The sequence below is a fragment of the Corylus avellana genome, chromosome ca10 (assembly GCF_901000735.1).
Source record: "Corylus avellana chromosome ca10, CavTom2PMs-1.0".
Lineage (NCBI taxonomy): Eukaryota > Viridiplantae > Streptophyta > Magnoliopsida > Fagales > Betulaceae > Corylus > Corylus avellana.
The window spans coordinates 2557326-2577314 of record NC_081550.1 but is presented as its reverse complement, the minus strand read 5'-3'; the positions used below and the strand labels follow the sequence as shown (position 1 = coordinate 2577314).

General features: G+C 35.3%; 3 protein-coding genes and 1 pseudogene across 3 annotated transcripts; all 4 read left to right on the top strand.

Annotated features, from left to right (window-relative positions):
- Positions 1–2267: 2267 nt before the first annotated feature.
- Positions 2268–8575, top strand: LOC132164784 (phenylacetaldehyde reductase-like). Its single transcript, XM_059575341.1, has 6 exons — positions 2268–2452; positions 3838–4007; positions 5545–5736; positions 7005–7167; positions 7592–7778; positions 8216–8575. Exons 1-6 carry the CDS (start codon positions 2332–2334, stop codon positions 8358–8360), a joined length of 978 nt encoding a protein of 325 aa, XP_059431324.1. The 5' UTR covers positions 2268–2331; the 3' UTR covers positions 8361–8575.
- Positions 8576–9531: 956 nt separating this feature from the next.
- Positions 9532–11158, top strand: LOC132163838 (uncharacterized). Its single transcript, XM_059574220.1, has 3 exons — positions 9532–10320; positions 10411–10959; positions 11052–11158. The coding sequence occupies exons 1-3, from the start codon at positions 9532–9534 to the stop codon at positions 11148–11150; spliced, it is 1437 nt and encodes a 478-aa protein (XP_059430203.1). The 3' UTR covers positions 11151–11158.
- A 1288-nt stretch (positions 11159–12446) lies between these two features.
- Positions 12447–16339, top strand: LOC132164785 (phenylacetaldehyde reductase-like). Its single transcript, XM_059575342.1, has 6 exons — positions 12447–12708; positions 13815–13984; positions 14272–14463; positions 14875–15037; positions 15466–15652; positions 15945–16339. Exons 1-6 carry the CDS (start codon positions 12588–12590, stop codon positions 16087–16089), a joined length of 978 nt encoding a protein of 325 aa, XP_059431325.1. The 5' UTR covers positions 12447–12587; the 3' UTR covers positions 16090–16339.
- Positions 16340–17303: 964 nt separating this feature from the next.
- Positions 17304–18961, top strand: LOC132163837 (uncharacterized; annotated as a pseudogene).
- The last annotated feature ends 1028 nt before the right edge of the window (positions 18962–19989 follow it).

Here is a 19989-nt window from a genome sequence, read left to right as displayed (position 1 = left end):
CATTTCATTTAATGGCCATGATGGACAGTAGAAGTGAAAATACGGTTACGGTTAATGGTTATTGGCTAAAACTGCTAACCGTAACCGCCTTAATGGTTAGTGAAACTTCCACTAACTACTAGGCAGTTAACTGCTGATTAGCACAGAGTACTCCCCCCATCAACACAGAGTTTCCAACCGCCTAAGCGGTTAACCGCTGATTATCGATTATTTAAATGGTTAACGGATTACTGTTTTAAAAATATATATTTAAAAGAAATTTGAAACTCACTTTTTCACCCCTAAGTCGTACAATCACATAGAAAGTCCCACCTCATTGTACATTTGATTCTCACCGAAGAGAGACAGAGTAATGAGAATTATTTTAGAAATTAAAACTTTTTATATTTATGATCAAAGATGAAAACTATATAAAATTTCAGAAGAAGAATTTTTTCATGATTATTGAAAAAAAAAAAATCAGAGTTATCTTATTTTAAGAGTTTCCAAAGAAGAATAAGATTTTACTATGAAAGCACATGTTTATTTATTCGCTTACTGAGTTAAGGTCGGAATAATGAATAGGTGAGATGGGTCTAATAAGAGCCAAGCGGCAAATAGAGTAGTTAATAAAAGTTTTTCTTTGACAATGATTAAGTGTTGTCGATTAATAGTTTAGTTAAAATAAAACTCTTTTGAATTACATCAAATTTTATTGTCATTGCTCTGAATTTACTATAAGTTTATAAATCTTGTATTGTGCATTCGAGAGCTTAGGTTAATTGCCTTTGTCTGTTTATGGGATTGGGGTTATACTCCATGTCGTCGGATTCAATCTCTCTTGCAGTCTCAAATAATATGTTTTTCAATGTCTATAAGAGATAGTTCAATTGACTGGGACCACGTCTAATGAAGCGAGGTTACTAGTTTGAATTCTCCTTTTATGCGGACATGTTAAAAAAAAAAAAAAAAAAAAAAAAAAAATCTCTCAAGACAATTCATTCATTGGTTTATCTCAAAAAATGTTGTTGATGGTGGCCCAGCGGCCTCTTTCTTAGACTATGTCAAAATTATTAAGTCTGGACTACTTATTTGACTAATTCTCACATATTATCATGTTTGTACTGAAGTCGTTGTTAGGGTCCTCTTCGCCTCCTTTGTATTTTTCTTTATTTTACCAATGATATTCACTTGTCCACAAATTTTTTTTTTTGAAAAAAAGAAGCTAATTTTCCTTTGTCTTGCTATTAGTATCTCACATGTGAATGAAGATAACAGCACACAGAGAGCATAGCAAAATGAGGGGAGGGAGTTACAACTCCCTCCTCCCCGGCGTCCCCGCCCCCTTTCTTTTTCCCCCTTCCCCTCTATTTTCTCGCCTCCACCATATAGGGGCACGAGTGTCAATAAGAAGAAGGCTTATTCGGAATGATTATTTACACTCTTAATCTAAAAAGAAGAAAAAGTGAAAAATCCTAAAACCGAAAAATTAGTAAGCTTTCCAACAACAAGCTTAAAACGAATTAAAATAGTTCAAAAATACAGACAAATGATAGAAAATAGGTCAAACAAGTAACCCGATCTTCTAAAAAAACTGCACAAAACGGTTATAGAAACTAAATAGACATATATTAAAAGACAAGCTAAAAATTACATTCCAAGGCTCCAACCTATTTGGATGATCCCTTGTTAAAAGAACCTAAAAAAAAAAAAAAGAAAAAAAAAAAAGAAAAGAAAAGGTTGACATCAATAAAATAAAATTAAAGTGAGATAGATACGGTAGTTATTAGTTAAACGAGTAAAACAATAGAATTATAGAGAACATGGGTCCTTATTTCTTATATAATATAATAAATTAAACAATATTTTAGAAGCTAAACAGAAAATCCTCAAAAATATATTTTATTGAGAAAAATTGACTTTACCCATGAAGTTTATGTGATTTTTCAATTTGAATCTCAAAGTTTAAAAATTAGCAATGTACCCCTTAATATTTCAAAAATTTTCAATTTAAAAATTTCGTTACTAATTTTCGTCAAATTGGACAGAAATCTATAAAATTATGCAATTACTCTCAAGCTTTTTATTTTTTAATTTTTGTCCAATTTAACGGGAATTAGTAACAAAAAATTTAAATTGAAATATTATGAAATATATTACAAATTTTTAAACTTTAGGGTTCAAATTGAAAAACTCCTGAAAGTGAAAGGGGAAAATTCTATTTTATTAATTCCGTTGGGTTGTTTTACTATATCCAATCTCCATGCGTTACTATAAAATTAATGAAAGCAAGCAAAAGCCAATTCCAAAACGTAAACAGAATCCGAAGAAGAAGATCGGATAGAGAAGAAAATGAGCAGTGGAGCAGGGAAGATCGTGTGCGTCACCGGTGCGTCCGGCTACATAGCTTCATGGCTCGTCAAGTTTCTTCTCCAGGGCGGTTACACTGTCAGGGCCTCTGTTCGCGACCCAAGTCAGTAATCTCTGTCTCTGTCTCTATAAGTGTAATTTAATCGTGGAGTCTTTGTCTAGTGTTAATGTTTTTATGGGTTCTGATTCTTTGTTTCTCGGTGAGCTTTTGGATTCTTGTCGTTGAAGTTCCTGCGTGCAAATTATAAGCAATTCCCATTTCCTGGTTGTGGCTTTTTATCATTTGTTTTTCATGTTCTTTGAACTTTTTGATAGCTATAAGGGCAATTCGAGACAATAATTTAGGGTATTTAGGACACTGGGTTATTGGGTTTGGTTTTTTTTTTTTTTTTTCGCTTGTGTGAGAGTTGGGTGTTGGGAGCCGATGGAATTGCTTTTTGAAGAATATGGGCTACTAATTGTTTTCTTGGGAGGTCAAATTTATTAGATTTTTTAGTGATTATATAAGTTCTTGATCTCAGTTTGCAATCAGATTTTGTGTATCCGTTACGTGTTAATCAATGTCGGGAGTGGAAATGGATTTGAACTCTGCAGTTAATCCAATTTATCATATATGTTTCTTCATCTTGACATTGGCTAAATAATCTATAACAAATAAAAAGAATGAGAAGAAATTGGACCAAGTATTGTATGGAAACCCAACTAGAGGAATTAGTCTCCATCGAAATGAATGGACAAGTATTTGTGAACAAAAGAAGGCCCAATCAGTGAATGATTTTGCTATAGGAGATAAACTGACACCATTTTGATTCAATCAACGGAGACTACAGTCACTGAATAATGTCACCCTGTGTAAATTACATGCAGATCTGAGTTTGGACTTTGAAGGGGTGCATCAAATTGAGTCATTGTCATTCTCTTTGTTTCTTGCAGATGCGTGAGTTTAATTCCTCTAGGTTGTGTTTGGATGAAGAATTTGAAAAGTTCTTAGAATTTTCAAAGTGATGGAATCTAAATTGATGAAAATTTCAATCATCAATTCCAATGTCCATTGTTTGGATGGGTATATTTAAAAGTTAAGAAATTAGAGTCACATCGGTAATGGTGATGGCGGTGGCAATAACTTGGTAATTGAGGTGGTATAGTGTCATTTTTGGTTTCGTTACTCTAAAATTCTTAGTAACAAAAATGCAAATATATGTGAGATTCTTTGTAACTTCATGGCATGCAATGGATTAGGGAGTTTCTATTTGGAAGGCTGCAACTTCTTGACTGCGGCAGTGTCATAGATTAGAGGAATAGCAATGTTATTCAGTCCTGTTTATTGGCATTTTTTTCATCGTTTACAGACTCTCCCTTTTCATTCTGATTTTCTGCGTAAGAGAGTCACTGGAAAGTAGTACCCTCTTTCCTTAGGTCAACTGTATAGTTGACCTGCCATGGCTATTAGTATGATATATTAATCAAGTTTATTTCCGTCTCACGCAGATGATCCAAAAAAAACAAACCATTTACGCATACTTGATGGAGCTAAGGAGAGACTTCACCTCTTCAAAGCAAATCTACTGGAAGAAGGTTCCTTTAATTCTGCTATTGAGGGATGTGAATGTGTTTTTCATACTGCATCTCCCTTCTATCATGATGTTAAGGACCCACAGGTATATCCTGTTTAACTCTTCTTTGAATATTAAATTATAAGGGTTTGAATTAGCGGTTATTGATGAAATTGACTAAGACTTTGACATTTTCTGTACACCTTTGTTCCGAAAGAGGTGATTTGAACAACGAGTTTGTTATGATAGTGTCTTTTAGAATGTCTTTCTTCATAAATAGGGGATCGAGTGTCTCGATCCATGTAATGAGTGTACTGATTGACCTTTTGTCTATTCATCTAGATGAGAAGCAGGTAATAGGGGTCTCAGAGATGATTTACTGCACCATTCTTTGTTTCGGAAGTTGCTTTTTGTACCATTGCCAATACAAAAGTAGCCAAGTTAACAAATTACTAAAACTACTTCAAGATCGATTTTTTATTTTTTTATTTTTAAAAAAACTCAAGCCATTTGCTTTTTTAGTTCTTTATCTCAACTATTATTGCATTAAAGTTGTTATGTCACCATTTCTTATGAAGTGTTTTTTTAAGTTTTTCTTAATTGCTCTACTACAAGGTGTATATAAGGCATGTTGTGCTATAACATATTCTAATTTCTTTCTAAGATTTGTGCTGTCTGACAGAATATACTTCGTATGTATAATAGTTTTACTTGAGCCTCTAATTACTCTTTCAAAGACACATGGATAAGGGCAATGGGTCGGAAATATTTAGTAGGCTTTCAAAATGTGATGTTCCCCCTTCAAAACTTCCAGTCTATGAGTTTTTTTAACATGTTTTCCCCCCCTTCTTTTACCACCAGTTCATGTTGTCAATGCTGCCTTTAGGTCTTTTGCTAGAGAAATGTACCAAAGTCGGAATATAGCCCAAACCAGAACTTTTGAGAGGTGGAGGCATAATTCATGAATCACTTTAAATAGCAAAGGATGTACTTTTGATAGATCATAGACATGGTTCCTGTAGCAATCATAAATATGGTGATTTTGTGATCACATTGGAGATGGGTGAACGAAGTTCTGTAGGATAGGATTGCAGTGCCAAATACGTTTGTTTCTTCTTTGTGCAAAAACTGTATAAAGATGTAAATAATGAATTGGACTGGAAAGAACAGACTCCTATGCCTTAAGACCCTCTAGTCCCATGAACTACATGGATGTCCAGCTACAGATTAGAATGGAGAAAAGTTTAAGTAATGTAATACTAGTCACAGTCATGTGAAACATAGCTTGTGTAACTGCCTGTCTTAACCATATGAAGCATAGCTCATGTAACTGCTTGTTTCACATTTCTACTTTTATAATGTCAATAGTCTTGCTATTTCTCTCGGCTTGCTGTTCTTGTTTCATTCAATAAGCACTATCAAAATGTTGCCTGGGATTTTGTTTCCTAGTTAAGAACGCCAATTTCCTACTAAAGAACAATGATGTTAATATAGTCAAGCATTTTTTGAATGTGATACTATAAAATTATACTAAATTTTGTTTATAAACAAGCAAATGACTTTCTTTCCTTTTCTAATGGTAGTCATTGCTGCTTTTTTCCCCCCCTAATGATTATGGCTTAACTTTTCCCTAACCGTTCAGGCCGAGCTACTTGATCCTGCAGTGAAGGGAACACTTAATGTCCTTAATTCGTGTGCAAAAGCTCCATCTGTTAAGCGGGTAGTTTTGACATCTTCTATAGCTGCAGTTGCATACAATGGAAGACCTCGAACTCCTGATGTGGTTGTTGATGAGACTTGGTTTTCTGATCCAGAATTTTGTAAGCAAGGACAGGTATGTAGGGCTATTGTGGCATGGCCTATATCACAACCCCCCTCCCTCCGTCCCTGCATGTAGAGGCAACCACCCCAATAGAGGGAACAAAGGTGGCCTGGTCACGAGCCACCCCCACCTTTTTTTTTTTTTTTTAATTGAATGGCATAATAATATTTTAATATCATTTTTGGTATTTATTTGAAAAAAAAAAATGGCTGGAGGTCTTAGATTTAAAATCCTTGTAACCTTAGGTATTGAATTAGCCAAATTGAAAACTAAGGTCTAAAACACAAAATCCAAAAATGCACGGGTTCTTAAATATTTTATTTATAAATTAATGGGAGGTATTGAACTGAATAATAAAGGAAAGGGGATGAAATTTGGGAAGAGTGGAAGAGCAAGAAATGGTAGCTTGTTATGCTATTGGTACTTGCCATGTATTAATCTGCAGATCATTTCCTTTATATGACTCGTATATGCCCTTCTTAGTTCAGGGGAAAAAGGGAAGGAGAGAAAAGGAGGAAGAGAGGGGGCAGAGGGAGGGGAGGGGACATTGCTTTGGATGTTACTGAATTGGAATGCAGTGCTTGATAGTTAAGAGTGGATCCTGGTTGGAGGGAATTAGTGAGTTAAAAGAGAATTTGTGGTTGAAGCCAAATGGTTTCCTTTTAAGTGGTATCCTTAGGGACTGGATCTATTAAGATTAAGTCTTGCTTCTGCTCATGACCTCGTAGTATTTGGAGAACCGATCTTTTATTGAACAATTTTGTAAGAAAACTTGGAACACTGGTCTATAGAAGTAAATAATATAGACATACTTATGCAATCAAGTATGCGAGTATTTCGTTTCTACACATGCTTGAGTTCACTCCCTAAAATTAATCTGAATCTTAAGTTATGTTCCATTTGTTCCTGCTCCCACATCAGTAATTGGATAGCTTGACCCCTTTAATGGTTTACTGCAACATCATACTGAAGATTTTCATGTTCTTTCAAGTGATTATGACCAGTGTTGTGTAGTTTAAGAGATCCTGCATCTGTCATCATGATGCAGCTTTAACTCAAAACATGTGGTTAATTTATTCTCTTCATGGAAGCAACAGATTATTTTAGTGAGGGAGCATTCTGCACCAGTCACTGTTTGTCATGCTCAGCCATTAGTGCTTTGTTAAAGTCAATGCCCTTCTATGATCACTTATAAAACAGGGAACCATGCTACTAATGACTATCATATTCAGCAGTTCATTTATGTTTCTGGGTGCTAATGTTGAATTTATTTTTCCCAGCAATGGTATGTGGTTTCAAAGACATTGGCTGAAGAGGCTGCCTGGAAGTTTGCAAAAGAGAAGGGTATTGACTTGGTTGCAATTAACCCATCAATGGTGATTGGTCCTCTCTTACAGCCGACACTAAATACAAGTGCTGATGTGATTTTAAAAGTAATAAATGGTATTTGTTCTTTACTGTACTGATGTAAATCCTAATTTATGATTCATCTCTATAAGTAGATCTTTTGACTAACAACCTCTTAACAAGAGAAAATTTCCAAGGGTAATAAGAGCTGTATTTGATAACTCATTTAGGGAAGGTTGAACAGTATAAATCATCATGTTTCTCTTTCTGCTAAATCAGGATGTTAACCAAGCAGCTTGATGGTAGCCCTTTATGTCTCTTTGGGCCTTTGCACAAATACTACTGTATGTGTGCGTGTGTATTTGTGTGTCTTGTCTGTGGTACTTTATTCTGAAATAATGATATGATCCCTACTTGTTTAAGGTACTTATTGTAATATGATACACTAAATCTCCATTCCCAGAAATTATGCATCTTTTCTTGCTTTTTATTTCATATCTCTCTTCTTTATTTGATGCAGGAGCACAGGTGTTTCCCAATCTAACATTTGGATGGGTTGATGTCAAAGATGTTGCCAAAGCGCATATTCAAGCATATGAAATTCCTTCAGCTAGTGGAAGATATTGTATGGTTGGGAGAGTTGCACACTATTCTGAAGTTGTGAAGACTTTACGTGAGCTTTATCCCTCTTTACAACTTCCAGAGAAGTAAGTGTTTATTTCCCTCTAATTTCAAGATATAATATTTAGATAATACTTTCCATTAGCAGGATTGCTCCAATTACACATTCCTCTTTATATGACATGGTTTGGTGATGTAACATGGGACTGGCTATATACTTTTTTCTTTTGGTTATGGGTTAATTACCTTTAGCCCTCCTCAACGACTACTCATTTACTTATAAAAAAAAAAAAACTACTATTCATTTGTACATTGCTCTCACAATCTACCACTTGTCACACTCAACCCCCTACAACTACCAATTGTTGGCGAAAAGCCCTTCCGTTAACCAAAATAGTAAAAAGGGATGGAATATGATCCCATGTGTTTACTACCATTATGTTTTTAAAGATTCATGGTATATTTGAGGTTCCGTTTGTTTTGACGTAAAACGTTTTTTTGTTTTTCCAAATAACCTTGACAGGTGTGCGGATGATAAGCCGTTTATGCCAACATATCAGGTGTCCAAAGAAAGGGCAAAAAGTTTGGGTATTGAATTCACCCCTTTTGAGGTGAGCATCAAGGAAACTGTTGAAAGCTTGAAGGAAAAGGGCTTTGTCAGTTTTTAAGTTTGGTAGCACCCTGAAGCTCTTGCCAGGCAATAAACAAATGCTACTGAGGTGTTTTGATTGTGGGAGTCTCCAATAAGAGGAAATATTAATTTTCTGGTAGAAAAACAGAATGCTTTGCAACCTTTTGATAGTTTTCAAAACTACTCATTTTGGTGTGAATGATTAATAGAAGTGTGATTTGTGGTGAATGTAATATCACCGATTATCTTTAATCTTGTTACTTAATGTCGACTGGTGTTATTAATATTGCTAATCTATGATCTCTTGCTAGTTCTACAAATTAGAATGAGAATTGGTTGCCCTCATCGATGATTCAGCCATTGTGGCCATTATCAACCCAACCTTCCAAGCTCATCTTGTTATGCATTTAATCTCTTGCTTTCAAATTAAGAAAAATAAACCAGATTGATCCGATATTATGCTACACAAGTCCAAGGTTCAAACTAAAATGGGAATATATATATATATATATATATATAGTAAAAATATTTCATGAAATCAAATAAAAAAAGTTAATGATTGATTGAGTTTTTGGTAAACTAACCTTTCTATTTTGAATAAGATTTGAATAGAGAAATAGAGAAAAACAAAATGGAAACTTATTAAGAGAGGAGTTTGTAAAATTGAATAGAATATTTTGAAAACTTTTCATCTTCTTAGCATTTTTATTTTTATTTTTTTTCCCAACAATAGAACGTTTAAAGTTGGAGAATGGGTTTTATTTAAGAATGTCGTTAATATTATTTGATTCTCCTATCTAATGCTATCAATTTATTAAGCCTTATTAATGCTGGAGATTTAATGCTCTTTCCTTTTTAATTACTTAATTACCGTAATTAGGAGCCTTCAATAAAACAATATTGACTATAATTAGGCATTTAAATATTTTTGTGTGAAAAAAATCCTTATTAATATTCATTAATTGAGTATGTTATTAAATTGGGAGCATTAGCCCTGCCCTAAGCCCTAAACCCTAAATTATTTATTGTGTTATTTCTTTCCTTTTTTACCCAATTATTTGTCACAAATATTCATTAATCTGCATGCAAGCTTAAGTAAGAATCATAACAACCTAATTTGCCTAAATGGCTCCCCTCCATCTCAAATGAAATGGAGAGGATCCATCTCCCATCTTTTTGAGTTCAACAGCTTTCCAGTACCATTGACAATGGCTTCTTCAATTTCTTCAAAAGCGAGCAAAATTCAAAAAAATCACAGCCCTTCATCTCATGGAACCCTACACAAGTCGGTACCTATTTCAGGGCTGCTCCTTTTTTTGTTTTGCATCTTCTCCTTAAACCCTCCCAGCAATTACCAACCTTTCAGTCGTCCCACTACTACTCCCAGCTCTTCGACCAACATCAGCCACATTGTTTTTGGAATTGTCGGCGCCCTGAATACATGGAACTCCAGAAAACCATACGTTGAATCATGGTGGCGACCAAACATAACCCGAGGATATCTTTTCCTTGACGGACAGCCGACGCCGGAGTTCCAACCATGGCCTTCAAATCTTCCTCCTTTTCATGTCAGCGAGGATGTCAGGAACATCCCAACATTCCCCAAAACGGTGAGGCTGATTCCGGCTCGAATCGTGCGAACAATAATTGAAGCGTTTAGGGAGGGAGATAAAAACGTGAGGTGGTATGTGATGGGAGATGACGATACAATATTTTTTGTTGATAATTTAATTGGGGTTCTTGCAAAATACAACCATTCAAAGTACTACTATATTGGGTCGAATTCTGAGTTTGTTAAATCCAACTATGATTTCTCGTTTGATATGGCTTTTGGTGGAGCTGGATATGCTTTGAGCTACCCTCTGGTTGAAGCATTGGCAGCCAAGTTAGACGCTTGTATTTTGAGATATCCTCGCTCCCATGGCAGTGATCATACACTCTTCTCATGTTTGTCTGATTTTGGAGTTCCTTTGACTCTTGAGAAAGGGTTTCATCAGGTAATTAACATAGAATGTAGCTATGAAAAGGATTTGATGCACCTTAATATGCTTTACCATGTTGTATTTGATGATTCTGAGTGCATGCAGATTGATCTACGAAATGACTCATCAGGTTTTCTATCAGCTCAGGCCCAGACTCCTTTCCTCTCTCTCCACCACATTGACGCCATTGACCCAATCTTCCCCTCCATGAACCGTTCGGAAGCCGTAAACCACCTCATGAAGGCGGCGAAAGCGGACCAATCCCGTCTTCTTCAACAAACCATATGCTACCACAGGCCAACCAACTGGTCTTTCTCTGTCTCATGGGGCTACTCTGCTTATATCTACGAAAACATAATCCCTCGGAGCATTTTATGCAGACCCCTTGAGACATTTACAAAATGGAGGAGAAGGGCAAAGCCACCCCTCTACATGTTCGACACCCGACGGCTCTCCAGCGATCCCTGTCAAGCTCCTCATGTGTTTTTCTTTGATTCTATAGAGCTTACACAAGGTGATCATGATGAACAAGTTGTAACTACATATATTAGAAAATTGCCTCGGGGTTTACCAAATTGTTCATCCACTGGTAATCATTCAGCGGATGCAATCACCAAAATTCAGGTGCTTTCACCAGCAACAACACGCTTGGAGGTGAGTGCATGCTCTCATTTCATTAAACACTCTTCAAGGTTTTTTTAAGGTTGTTTTGTTCGTTGACAACTGCAGTTTGTTTTGTTGAACAGGCCGAAGGAATAGAGTGCTGTGACATTGAATATGATGGTAGAACCAGTGCTACACAAGTCAAATACAGGCCTTGCTTGAAGGATGAAGTGATTGCCTAGTTACTCTAATATCAAATCTGGTTCGTGTATTCAGTATTAATGTTCCACATAATTCTCCAAATGAATTTATTCTTTTTCCCGGGGGTAGAATACACTACCATAAATACGAAGTAATACACAAATTCAAATCTATTTTTTTTTTTAATTTGTCTTTTTTGAGATTTCTACGCAAGAAGGGGATAAGATATTCGAATTAGTAATCTCGTAATCAACTTCATAAGAGTTAGGTTGTTGGATCTCCCTCTTGAAGCCTTCTCAACAAGGTCATCAAGACTTATTGTAGACCTTGTCACGATGCCCACGTCTATTCCATATTTCATCATGAACTCAAATGCAACCTGCTGGTTAGAATATTTTATATTTTTTAAACTAGATTTATCAATATTTTCTTTAATAAGTTATTTCCTTTTTTCTTTATATTAAAATATTATTATTCTCCTTTTATTATTATGTTTTCTTGTAAGATTTATTTATTTCACTAGCCCAAAGCCTCATGGGCTGGTCTACGCTTGGGAATCCTAGCATATATATAGAGGCTGGTGTACGCAGGGGAATTCTAGCATATTTGGCATGGACCATATATATATATATATATCGTGGTCCTGTAGCTGGGCTTTGAAATCAGACATTACAATTTACATGAATTTAGTAGATTGAAATGTGAGTTTTGGGATGTTTTTGAATACTTGCGCATTAAGCTATTCAGGCACATATATAGACGCAGCAAGCTTTTGTAATAGATTTTGTAACTCCCCATTTGATAGATTTTAGGTTCGGAGAAAACCTACGACCTTTTTCAAACACACAATTTATGATTAATAATTATTTGCATGCATTTTATTTCTTAGCCTTTGGCTTTAAATAGAAAACGATTAAAAGAATTAAACTCGGACACAAACGCCTTAACCTAATACATAATAGGGAGATATACGTAATCTTTTGGAGTAATTTTATGTGGTCTATTTATATCATACTAAAAATAATGTGACTATTTGGATTTACAATTGATCATTATTAAAATCACAAGTAGATGCAAGCAATCCTTTTTGAATTACTCTATCCTTTGGGAGTAATGGCGGAACTTAATTGGTTATGCTGACTTGTTTAAATCCGTGATCAGCAATCACAATCAGGAATCAGGACTTTTCTTCGGATAAGGATTTTCCAGCAATTAGGCTGTGCCAAATTCTTATCCTTTCTCCGAACCATTCTGTCCAAATGAAAATATTGTTTTCTTTAATTTTGATTTACCAACCTTTGAAAACTGGTCAAAAGGGGGCCATTAATTCAAAATACAATGCATCTTTTTCTTTTGCGTCTCATGTCTTCTAGAAAGGCTTTACTATTTAAGTCATTAAGTGGAAGCAAGTGAAAGGCAAATTTGCAAAACGGAAACAGAATCCGAAGAAGAAGAAAAAGAAGAAAAAGAAGAAGAAGATGAGCAGTGGAGCAGGAAAGATCGTGTGCGTCACCGGTGCGTCCGGCTTCATAGCTTCATGGATCGTCAAGTTTCTTCTCCAGCGCGGTTACACTGTCAGGGCCTCTGTTCGCGACCCAAGTCAGTATTCTCTGTCTCTGTCTCTTTAAGTGTAATTTAATCCTTTTTTCTCGGTGAGCTTTTGGATTCTTGTCGTTGAAGTTCCTGCCTGCAAATTATAAGCAATTCCCATTTCCCGGTTCTGCCTTTTAATCGTTTATTTTTCATTTTCATTGAATCTTTTGATAGCTGAATTGAGGTATTCACTATTCAGGACACTGGGATATTGGGTCTGGTTTTTTTATTTTTTATTTTTGCTTGTGGGAGAGGGTTTGCTTTTTGGAGTATATATGGGCTACTAATTTTTTTTTCTTGAAAGGTCGAAGTTATTAAATGTTTCACAAACAATTTTTTTTTAAAAAAAATCCACGTGATGGATTTTCCATCCAAACTGACGGGGCTGACTAACTGAGTGGCCACTTCGACGCATGTTGGTATTTTGTTGGGCTAATTTAGTACATTTTTAACATTGTGGAGCCAACTTCAAACATTGTCAGTTGGGGGCCTTTTTTTATATTTTTTCCTTTTATTTATAAAAAGAAAAACTAGAGAAGTGGCTGCTCAACCACTTAAAGGAGAAGAAGGGGTTGTAGCACGGCCACTTATGACCGGTTGGAGTGGCCATGCAGCCATCTTTCTATTTTTTATTTTTTTAAGTAATAAGTCGGCTTCTACTCCTACTAAAATAAGGACCCATTTTCTCAAAATATTCCTATAATAAATGTGAAAAGGTTTTTAAATCATGTGTTATGTGTTTTTTTTTTTTTTTGAAAAGTATTGTGTGCTTTTTTTTTATTTTTTATTAAGAGTTTTGTGTTTTGAAAAGTGAACCATCTAGAGAAAAGTGTGTTTTTAATTTTGAAAACTTTAACAAATGTGTTTGTCAATATACTCATGAGTAAGAACTAAGAAGTATATTAATTAAAATAGTATGAAAGCTACCCTTGAACTTTGATCTTGCAATGTCATAGATTAGAGGAATAACAATGTTGGCATTTTTTTTTTCATTGTTAACAGACTCTTCCTTTTGTTTCTGATTTTCTGCTTGAATGAGCCATTGGAAAGTATTTCCTTACCATGGCTATTAGTGTGATATTATAATCTAACTTCATTTCTATCTCCCGCAGATGATCCCAAAAAAACAAACCACTTACTCGTACTTGATGGAGCTAAGGAGAGACTTCACCTCTTCAAAGCAAATCTACTGGAAGAAGGTGCCTTCGATTCTGCTATTGAGGGCTGTGAATGTGTATTTCATACTGCATCTCCCTTCTTTATTGATGTTAAGGACCCACAGGTATATTCCATTTTACTCTTCTTTGATTATTCCATTAGCATTTATTGATGAAATTGAAAGAGGTGATTTGAACAATGAATTTGTTAAAGATACCATGATAGTGGAGAATGTCTTTCTATCAAAATGCTGCCTGGAATTGTGTTTCCTAGTTAAGAATGCGGATCCTGGCCCCACTAAAGAACAATGATGTTAATATAATCAAGTATTTTTTGAATGTGATCTTATCAAATTGTACTAAATTTTGTTTATAAACAAGCAAATAATTTTCTTGTCTTAGCTAATGGTAGTCATTGCTACTTGAACCTGCAGTAAAGGGAACACTTAATGTTCTTAATTCGTGTGCAAAGTCTCCATCTGTGAAGCGGGTAGTTTTGACATCTTCTGTAGCTGCAGTTTCATTCAATGAAAGACCTCAAACCCCTGATGTGGTTGTTGATGAGACTTGGTTTTCTGATCCGGAATTTGCTAAGAAAGAACAGGTATGTAGAGCTATTAGTCTTCATGCTTTTTTTGAAAATAAATATGGTGATAACTTGGCCCCCTTTAATGGTTTACAGCAACATCATACTTAAGATTTTCATGTTCTTCTGAGTGATTATGACTAGTGCTGTATAATTTAAGAGATCCTGCATCTGTCATCATGATGCAGCTTTAACTAAAAGCATCTGGTTAATTTCTTCTCTTCTTGGAAGCAATAGATTATTTTAGGGAGGGAGCATGCTGCACCAGTGCGGTCTCTGTCATGCTCTGCCATCAGTGCTTTGTTAAAGTCAATGCCCTTCTATGATCACTTATAAAACAGGGAACCATGCTACTAATGACTATCATATATTCAGCTGAATATTTAAGTTTCTGGGTGCTAATGCTAAATTTTTTTTTTTTTTTCCCAGCAATGGTATGTGCTTTCAAAGACATTGGCTGAAGACACTGCCTGGAAGTTTGCCAAAGAGAAGGGTATTGACATGGTTGCAATTAACCCAGCAATGGTGATTGGTCCTCTCTTACAGCCGGCACTAAATACAAGTGCGGCTGCAATTTTGAACTTAATAAATGGTATTTGTTCTTCACAGTACTGATTGTAATTCTCAATTTATGATTCATCTCAATAAGTTGATCTTTGACTAAAAACTTTTTAACAAGAGAAAGTTTCCAAGGGTAATGAGAGGTGTATTTGCTAACTCATTTAGGGAAGGTTGAACAGTATCAATCATCATGTTTCTCTTTCTATTGAGTCAGGATGTTAACCAAGCAGCTTGATGCTATCCTTTTATGTCCCTTTGGGCCTTTACACAAATACTACCATATGTGTACGTGTGTATTTGTGTACGTCTTGTCTGTGGTTTGTTGTTCTGAAATAATGATATGATCCCTACTTGTTTAAGGTACTTATTGTAATATTATACACTAAAATCTCCATTCCCAGAAATTGTATCTTTTCTTGCTCTGTATTTCATATCTCTTTTCTTCTTTATTTGATGCAGGAGCACAGGTGTTTCCTAATCTAACATTTGGATGGGTTGATGTCAGAGATGTTGCCAAAGCACATATTCAAGCATATGAAATCCCTTCAGCTAGTGGAAGATATTGTACGGTCGGGAGAGTTGCACACTGTTCTGAAGTTGTGAGGACTTTAAGTGAGCTTTATCCCTCTTTACAACTTCCACAGAAGTAAGCTTTTATTTCTCTCTAATTTTAAGATATAATATTTGAGTAATACTTTCCATCAGCAGTATCGCTGCAATTGTACATTGCCCTCACTATCGACCACTTGTCACACTCAATCCCCTTAAACTATCAATCGTTGGCAAATAAAACTAATCCGGTAACCAAAATAGTTAAAAGGGATGGAATATGATCCTATTTGTTTACTAGCATTATGTTTTTAAAGATCTATGGTATACTTAAGGCTCCGTTGGTTTTGACATAAAATATTTTTTCCTTTTCCAAATAACCTTGATAGGTGTGCAGATGATAAGCCGTTTGTGCCAACATTTCAAGTGTCCAAAGAAAAGGCAAAAAGCTTGGGTATTGAATTCACTCCTTTTGAGGTGAGCCTTAAGGAAACCGTTGAATGCTTGAAGGAAAAGGGCTTTGCCAGTTTTTAAGTTTGGTAGCACGCTCAAGCTCTTTCCAGGCAATAAACAAATGCTACTGAGGTGTTTTGATTGTGGGAGTCTCCAATAAAAGGAAATATTAATTTTCTGGTAGAAGAACAGAATGCTTTGCAACCTTTTGATAGTTTTCAAAACTACTCATTTTGGTGTGAATGATTAAATAGAAGTGTGATTTGTGGTGAATGTAATATCACTGATTGTCTTTAATCTTGTTAATTAATGTTGACTGGTGTTATTAATATTGCTAATCTATGATCTCTTGCTAGTTCTACAAATTAGAATGAGAAATTGAGAATTTGTTGCCCTCATCGATGATTCAGCCATTGTGGCCATTATAAACCCAACCTTCCAAGCTCATCTTGTTATGCATTTAATCTCTTGCTTTCAAATTAAGAAAAATAAACCAGATTGATCCGATATTATGCTACACAAGTCCAAGGTTCAAACTAAAATGGGAATTCTTTTATATATATATATTTTGAAAGGTTAGTTTACCGAAAACTCAATCAATCATTAACTTTTTTTATTTGATTTCATCAAATATTTTTACTATTAAGAACTATATATATATATACATGGTAAACTAACCTTTCTATTTTGAATAAGATTTGAATAGAGAAATAGAGAAAAACAAAATGGAAACTTATTGAGAGAGGAGTTTGTAAAATTGAATAGAATATTTTGAAAACTTTTCATCTTCTTAGCATTTAATTTTTTTCCCCAACAATAGAACGTTAAAAGTTGGAGAATGGGTTTTATTTAAGAATGTCGTTAATATTATTTGATTCTCATATCTAATGCTATCAATTTATTAAGCCTTATTAATGCTGGAGATTTAATGCTCTTTCCTTTTTAATTACTTCATTACCATAATTAGGAGCCTTCAATAAAACAATATTGACTATAATTAGGCATTTAAATATTTTTGTGTGAAAAAAATCCTTATTAATATTCATTAATTGAGTATGTTATTAAATTGGGAGCTTTAGCCCTGCCCTAAGCCCTAAACCCTAAATTATTTATTGTGTTACTTCTTTCCTTTTTTACCCAATTATTTGTCACAAATATTCATTAATCTGCATGCAAGCTTAAGTAAGAATCATAACAACCTAATTTGCCTAAATGGCTCTCATCCATCTCAAATGAAATGAAGATGATCCATCTCCCATCCTTTTGGGTTGAACAGCTTTCCAGTACCATTGACAATGGGTTCTTTAATTTCTTCAAAAGGGAGCAAAATTCAAAAAAATCACAGCCCTTCATCTCATGGAACCCTATACAAGTCGGTACCTATTTCAGGGCTGCTCCTCTTTTTGTTCTGCATCTTCTCCTTAAACCCTCCCAGCAATTACCAACCTTTCAGTCGTCCCACTACTACTCCCAACTCTCCGACCAACATCAGCCACATTGTTTTTGGAATTGTCGGCGCCCTGAATACATGGAATTCCAGAAAACCATACGTTGAATCATGGTGGCGACCAAACATAACCCGAGGATATATTTTCCTCGACGGACATCCGACGCTGGAGTTCCAACCATGGCCTTCAAATCTTCCTCCTTTTCGTGTCAGTGAGGATGTCAGGAAGATCCCAACATTCCCAAAAACGGTGAGGCTGATTCCGGCTCGAATCGTGCGAACAATAATTGAAGTGTTTAGGGAGGGAGATAAAAACGTGAGGTGGTATGTGATGGGAGATGACGATACAATATTTTTTCTTGATAATTTAATTGGGGTTCTTGCAAAATACAACCATTCAAAGTACTACTATATTGGGTCGAATTCTGAGTTTGTTAAATCCAACTATGATTTCTTGTTTGATATGGCTTTTGGTGGAGCTGGATATGCTCTGAGTTACCCTCTGGTTGAAGCATTGGCAGCCAAGTTAGACGCTTGTATTTTGAGATATCCTCGCTCCCATGGTAGTGATCATACACTCTTCTCATGTTTGTCTGATTTTGGAGTTTTTTTTACTCTTGAGAAAGGGTTTCACCAGGTAATTAACATAGAATGTAACTATGAAAAGGATTTGATGCACCTTAATATGCTTTACTATGTTGTATTTGATTATTGTGAGTGCATGCAGATTGATCTACGAAATGACTCATCAGGTTTTCTATCAGCTCAGCCCCAGACTCCTTTCCTCTCCCTCCACCACATTGACGCTATTGACCCAATCTTTCCCTCCATGAATCGTTCGGAAGCCGTAAACCACCTCATGAAGGCGGCAAAAGCGGACCAATCCCGTCTTCTTCAGCAAACCATATGCTACCACAGGCCAACCAACTGGTCTTTCTCTGTCTCATGGGGCTACTCTGCTTATATCTACAAAAACATAATCCCTCGGAGCATTTTATGCAGACCCCTTGAGACATTTACAAAATGGAGGAGAAGGGCAAAGCCACCCCTCTACATGTTCGACACCCGACGGCTCTCCAACAATCCCTGTCAAGCTCCTCATGTGTTTTTCTTTGATTCTATAGAGCTTACACAAAGTGATCATGATGAACAAGTTATAACTACATATATTAGAAAATCGCCTCGGGGTTTACCAAATTGTTCATCCACTGGTAATCATTCAGCCGATGCAATCACCAAAATTTAGGTGCTTTCACCAGCAACAACACGCCTGGAGGTGAGTGCATGCTCTCATTTCATTAACCACTCTTCAAGGGTTTTTTTTTAAGGTTGTTTTGTTTGTTGACAACTGCAATTTGTTTTGTTGAACAGGCCGGAGGAAGAGAGTGCTGTGACATTGAATATGATGGTAGAACAAGTGCTACACAAGTCAAATACAGACCTTGCTTGAAGGATGAAGTGATTGCCTAGTTACTCTAATATCAAATTTGGTTCTTATATTCAGTATTAATGTTCCACGTAATTCTCCAAATGAATTTATTCTTTTTCCCGGCGGTAGAATACACTACCATAAATACGAAGTAATACAAATTCAAATCTTTTTTTTATTATTATTATTACTATGTCTTTTTTGAAATCTCTACGCAAGAGGAAGATGAAAGATTCGAACTAGTGACCCCGTGGTCAACTACATAAGAGTTGGGTCATTAGATCTCCCTCATGAAGCCTTCTCAACAAGCTCATCAAGACGTATTGTAGACCTCGTCATGATGCCCACGTCTTTTCCACATTTCTTCATGAACTCGAATGCAACCTGCTTGTTAGAATATTTTATATTTTTTAAATTAAATTTATCAATATTTTCTTTAATAATTTATTTCCTTTTTCTTTACGTTAAAATATTATTATTCTCCTTTTATTATTATGTTTTCTTGTAAGATTTATTTATTTCCTTAATAGACTAGCCCAAACTTGCCTCATGGCCTGGTCTACGCATGGGAATCCTAGCATGCATATTATTATATATAGAGGCTGGTGTACGCAGGGGAATTCTAGCATATTTGGCATGGACCATCTATATATATATATAAAAGCACATAGACGCAGCAACGCAGCAACGCAGCATGCTTTTGTGATAGATTTTGTAACCCACCTTTTGATAGATTTTACGTTCGGAGAAAACCTACTACCTTTTCCAAGCACATAATTTATGATTAATAATTATTTACATGCATTTTATTTTTTAACCTTGGCTTTAAATAGAAAACGATTAAAAGAATTAAACTCGCATACAAACTCCTTAACCTAATACGTAATAGGGAGAATAGGATCCTCTTCAATCTATTTTGGGTTGGAGAATATCTAGTTAATGGTTAGAGGTCATAAATAGGGTATATGTCTCATTAATTAAAAAAATAATAAAATATTATATATTTTTAAAAAATAATTATAAAACAAAATTATAAAAAATTAAGAGATGGCCGGACCATCCCAGTTGCAGCTGGTGGCCGAAGCCAACTCATGGCCATTGGGGG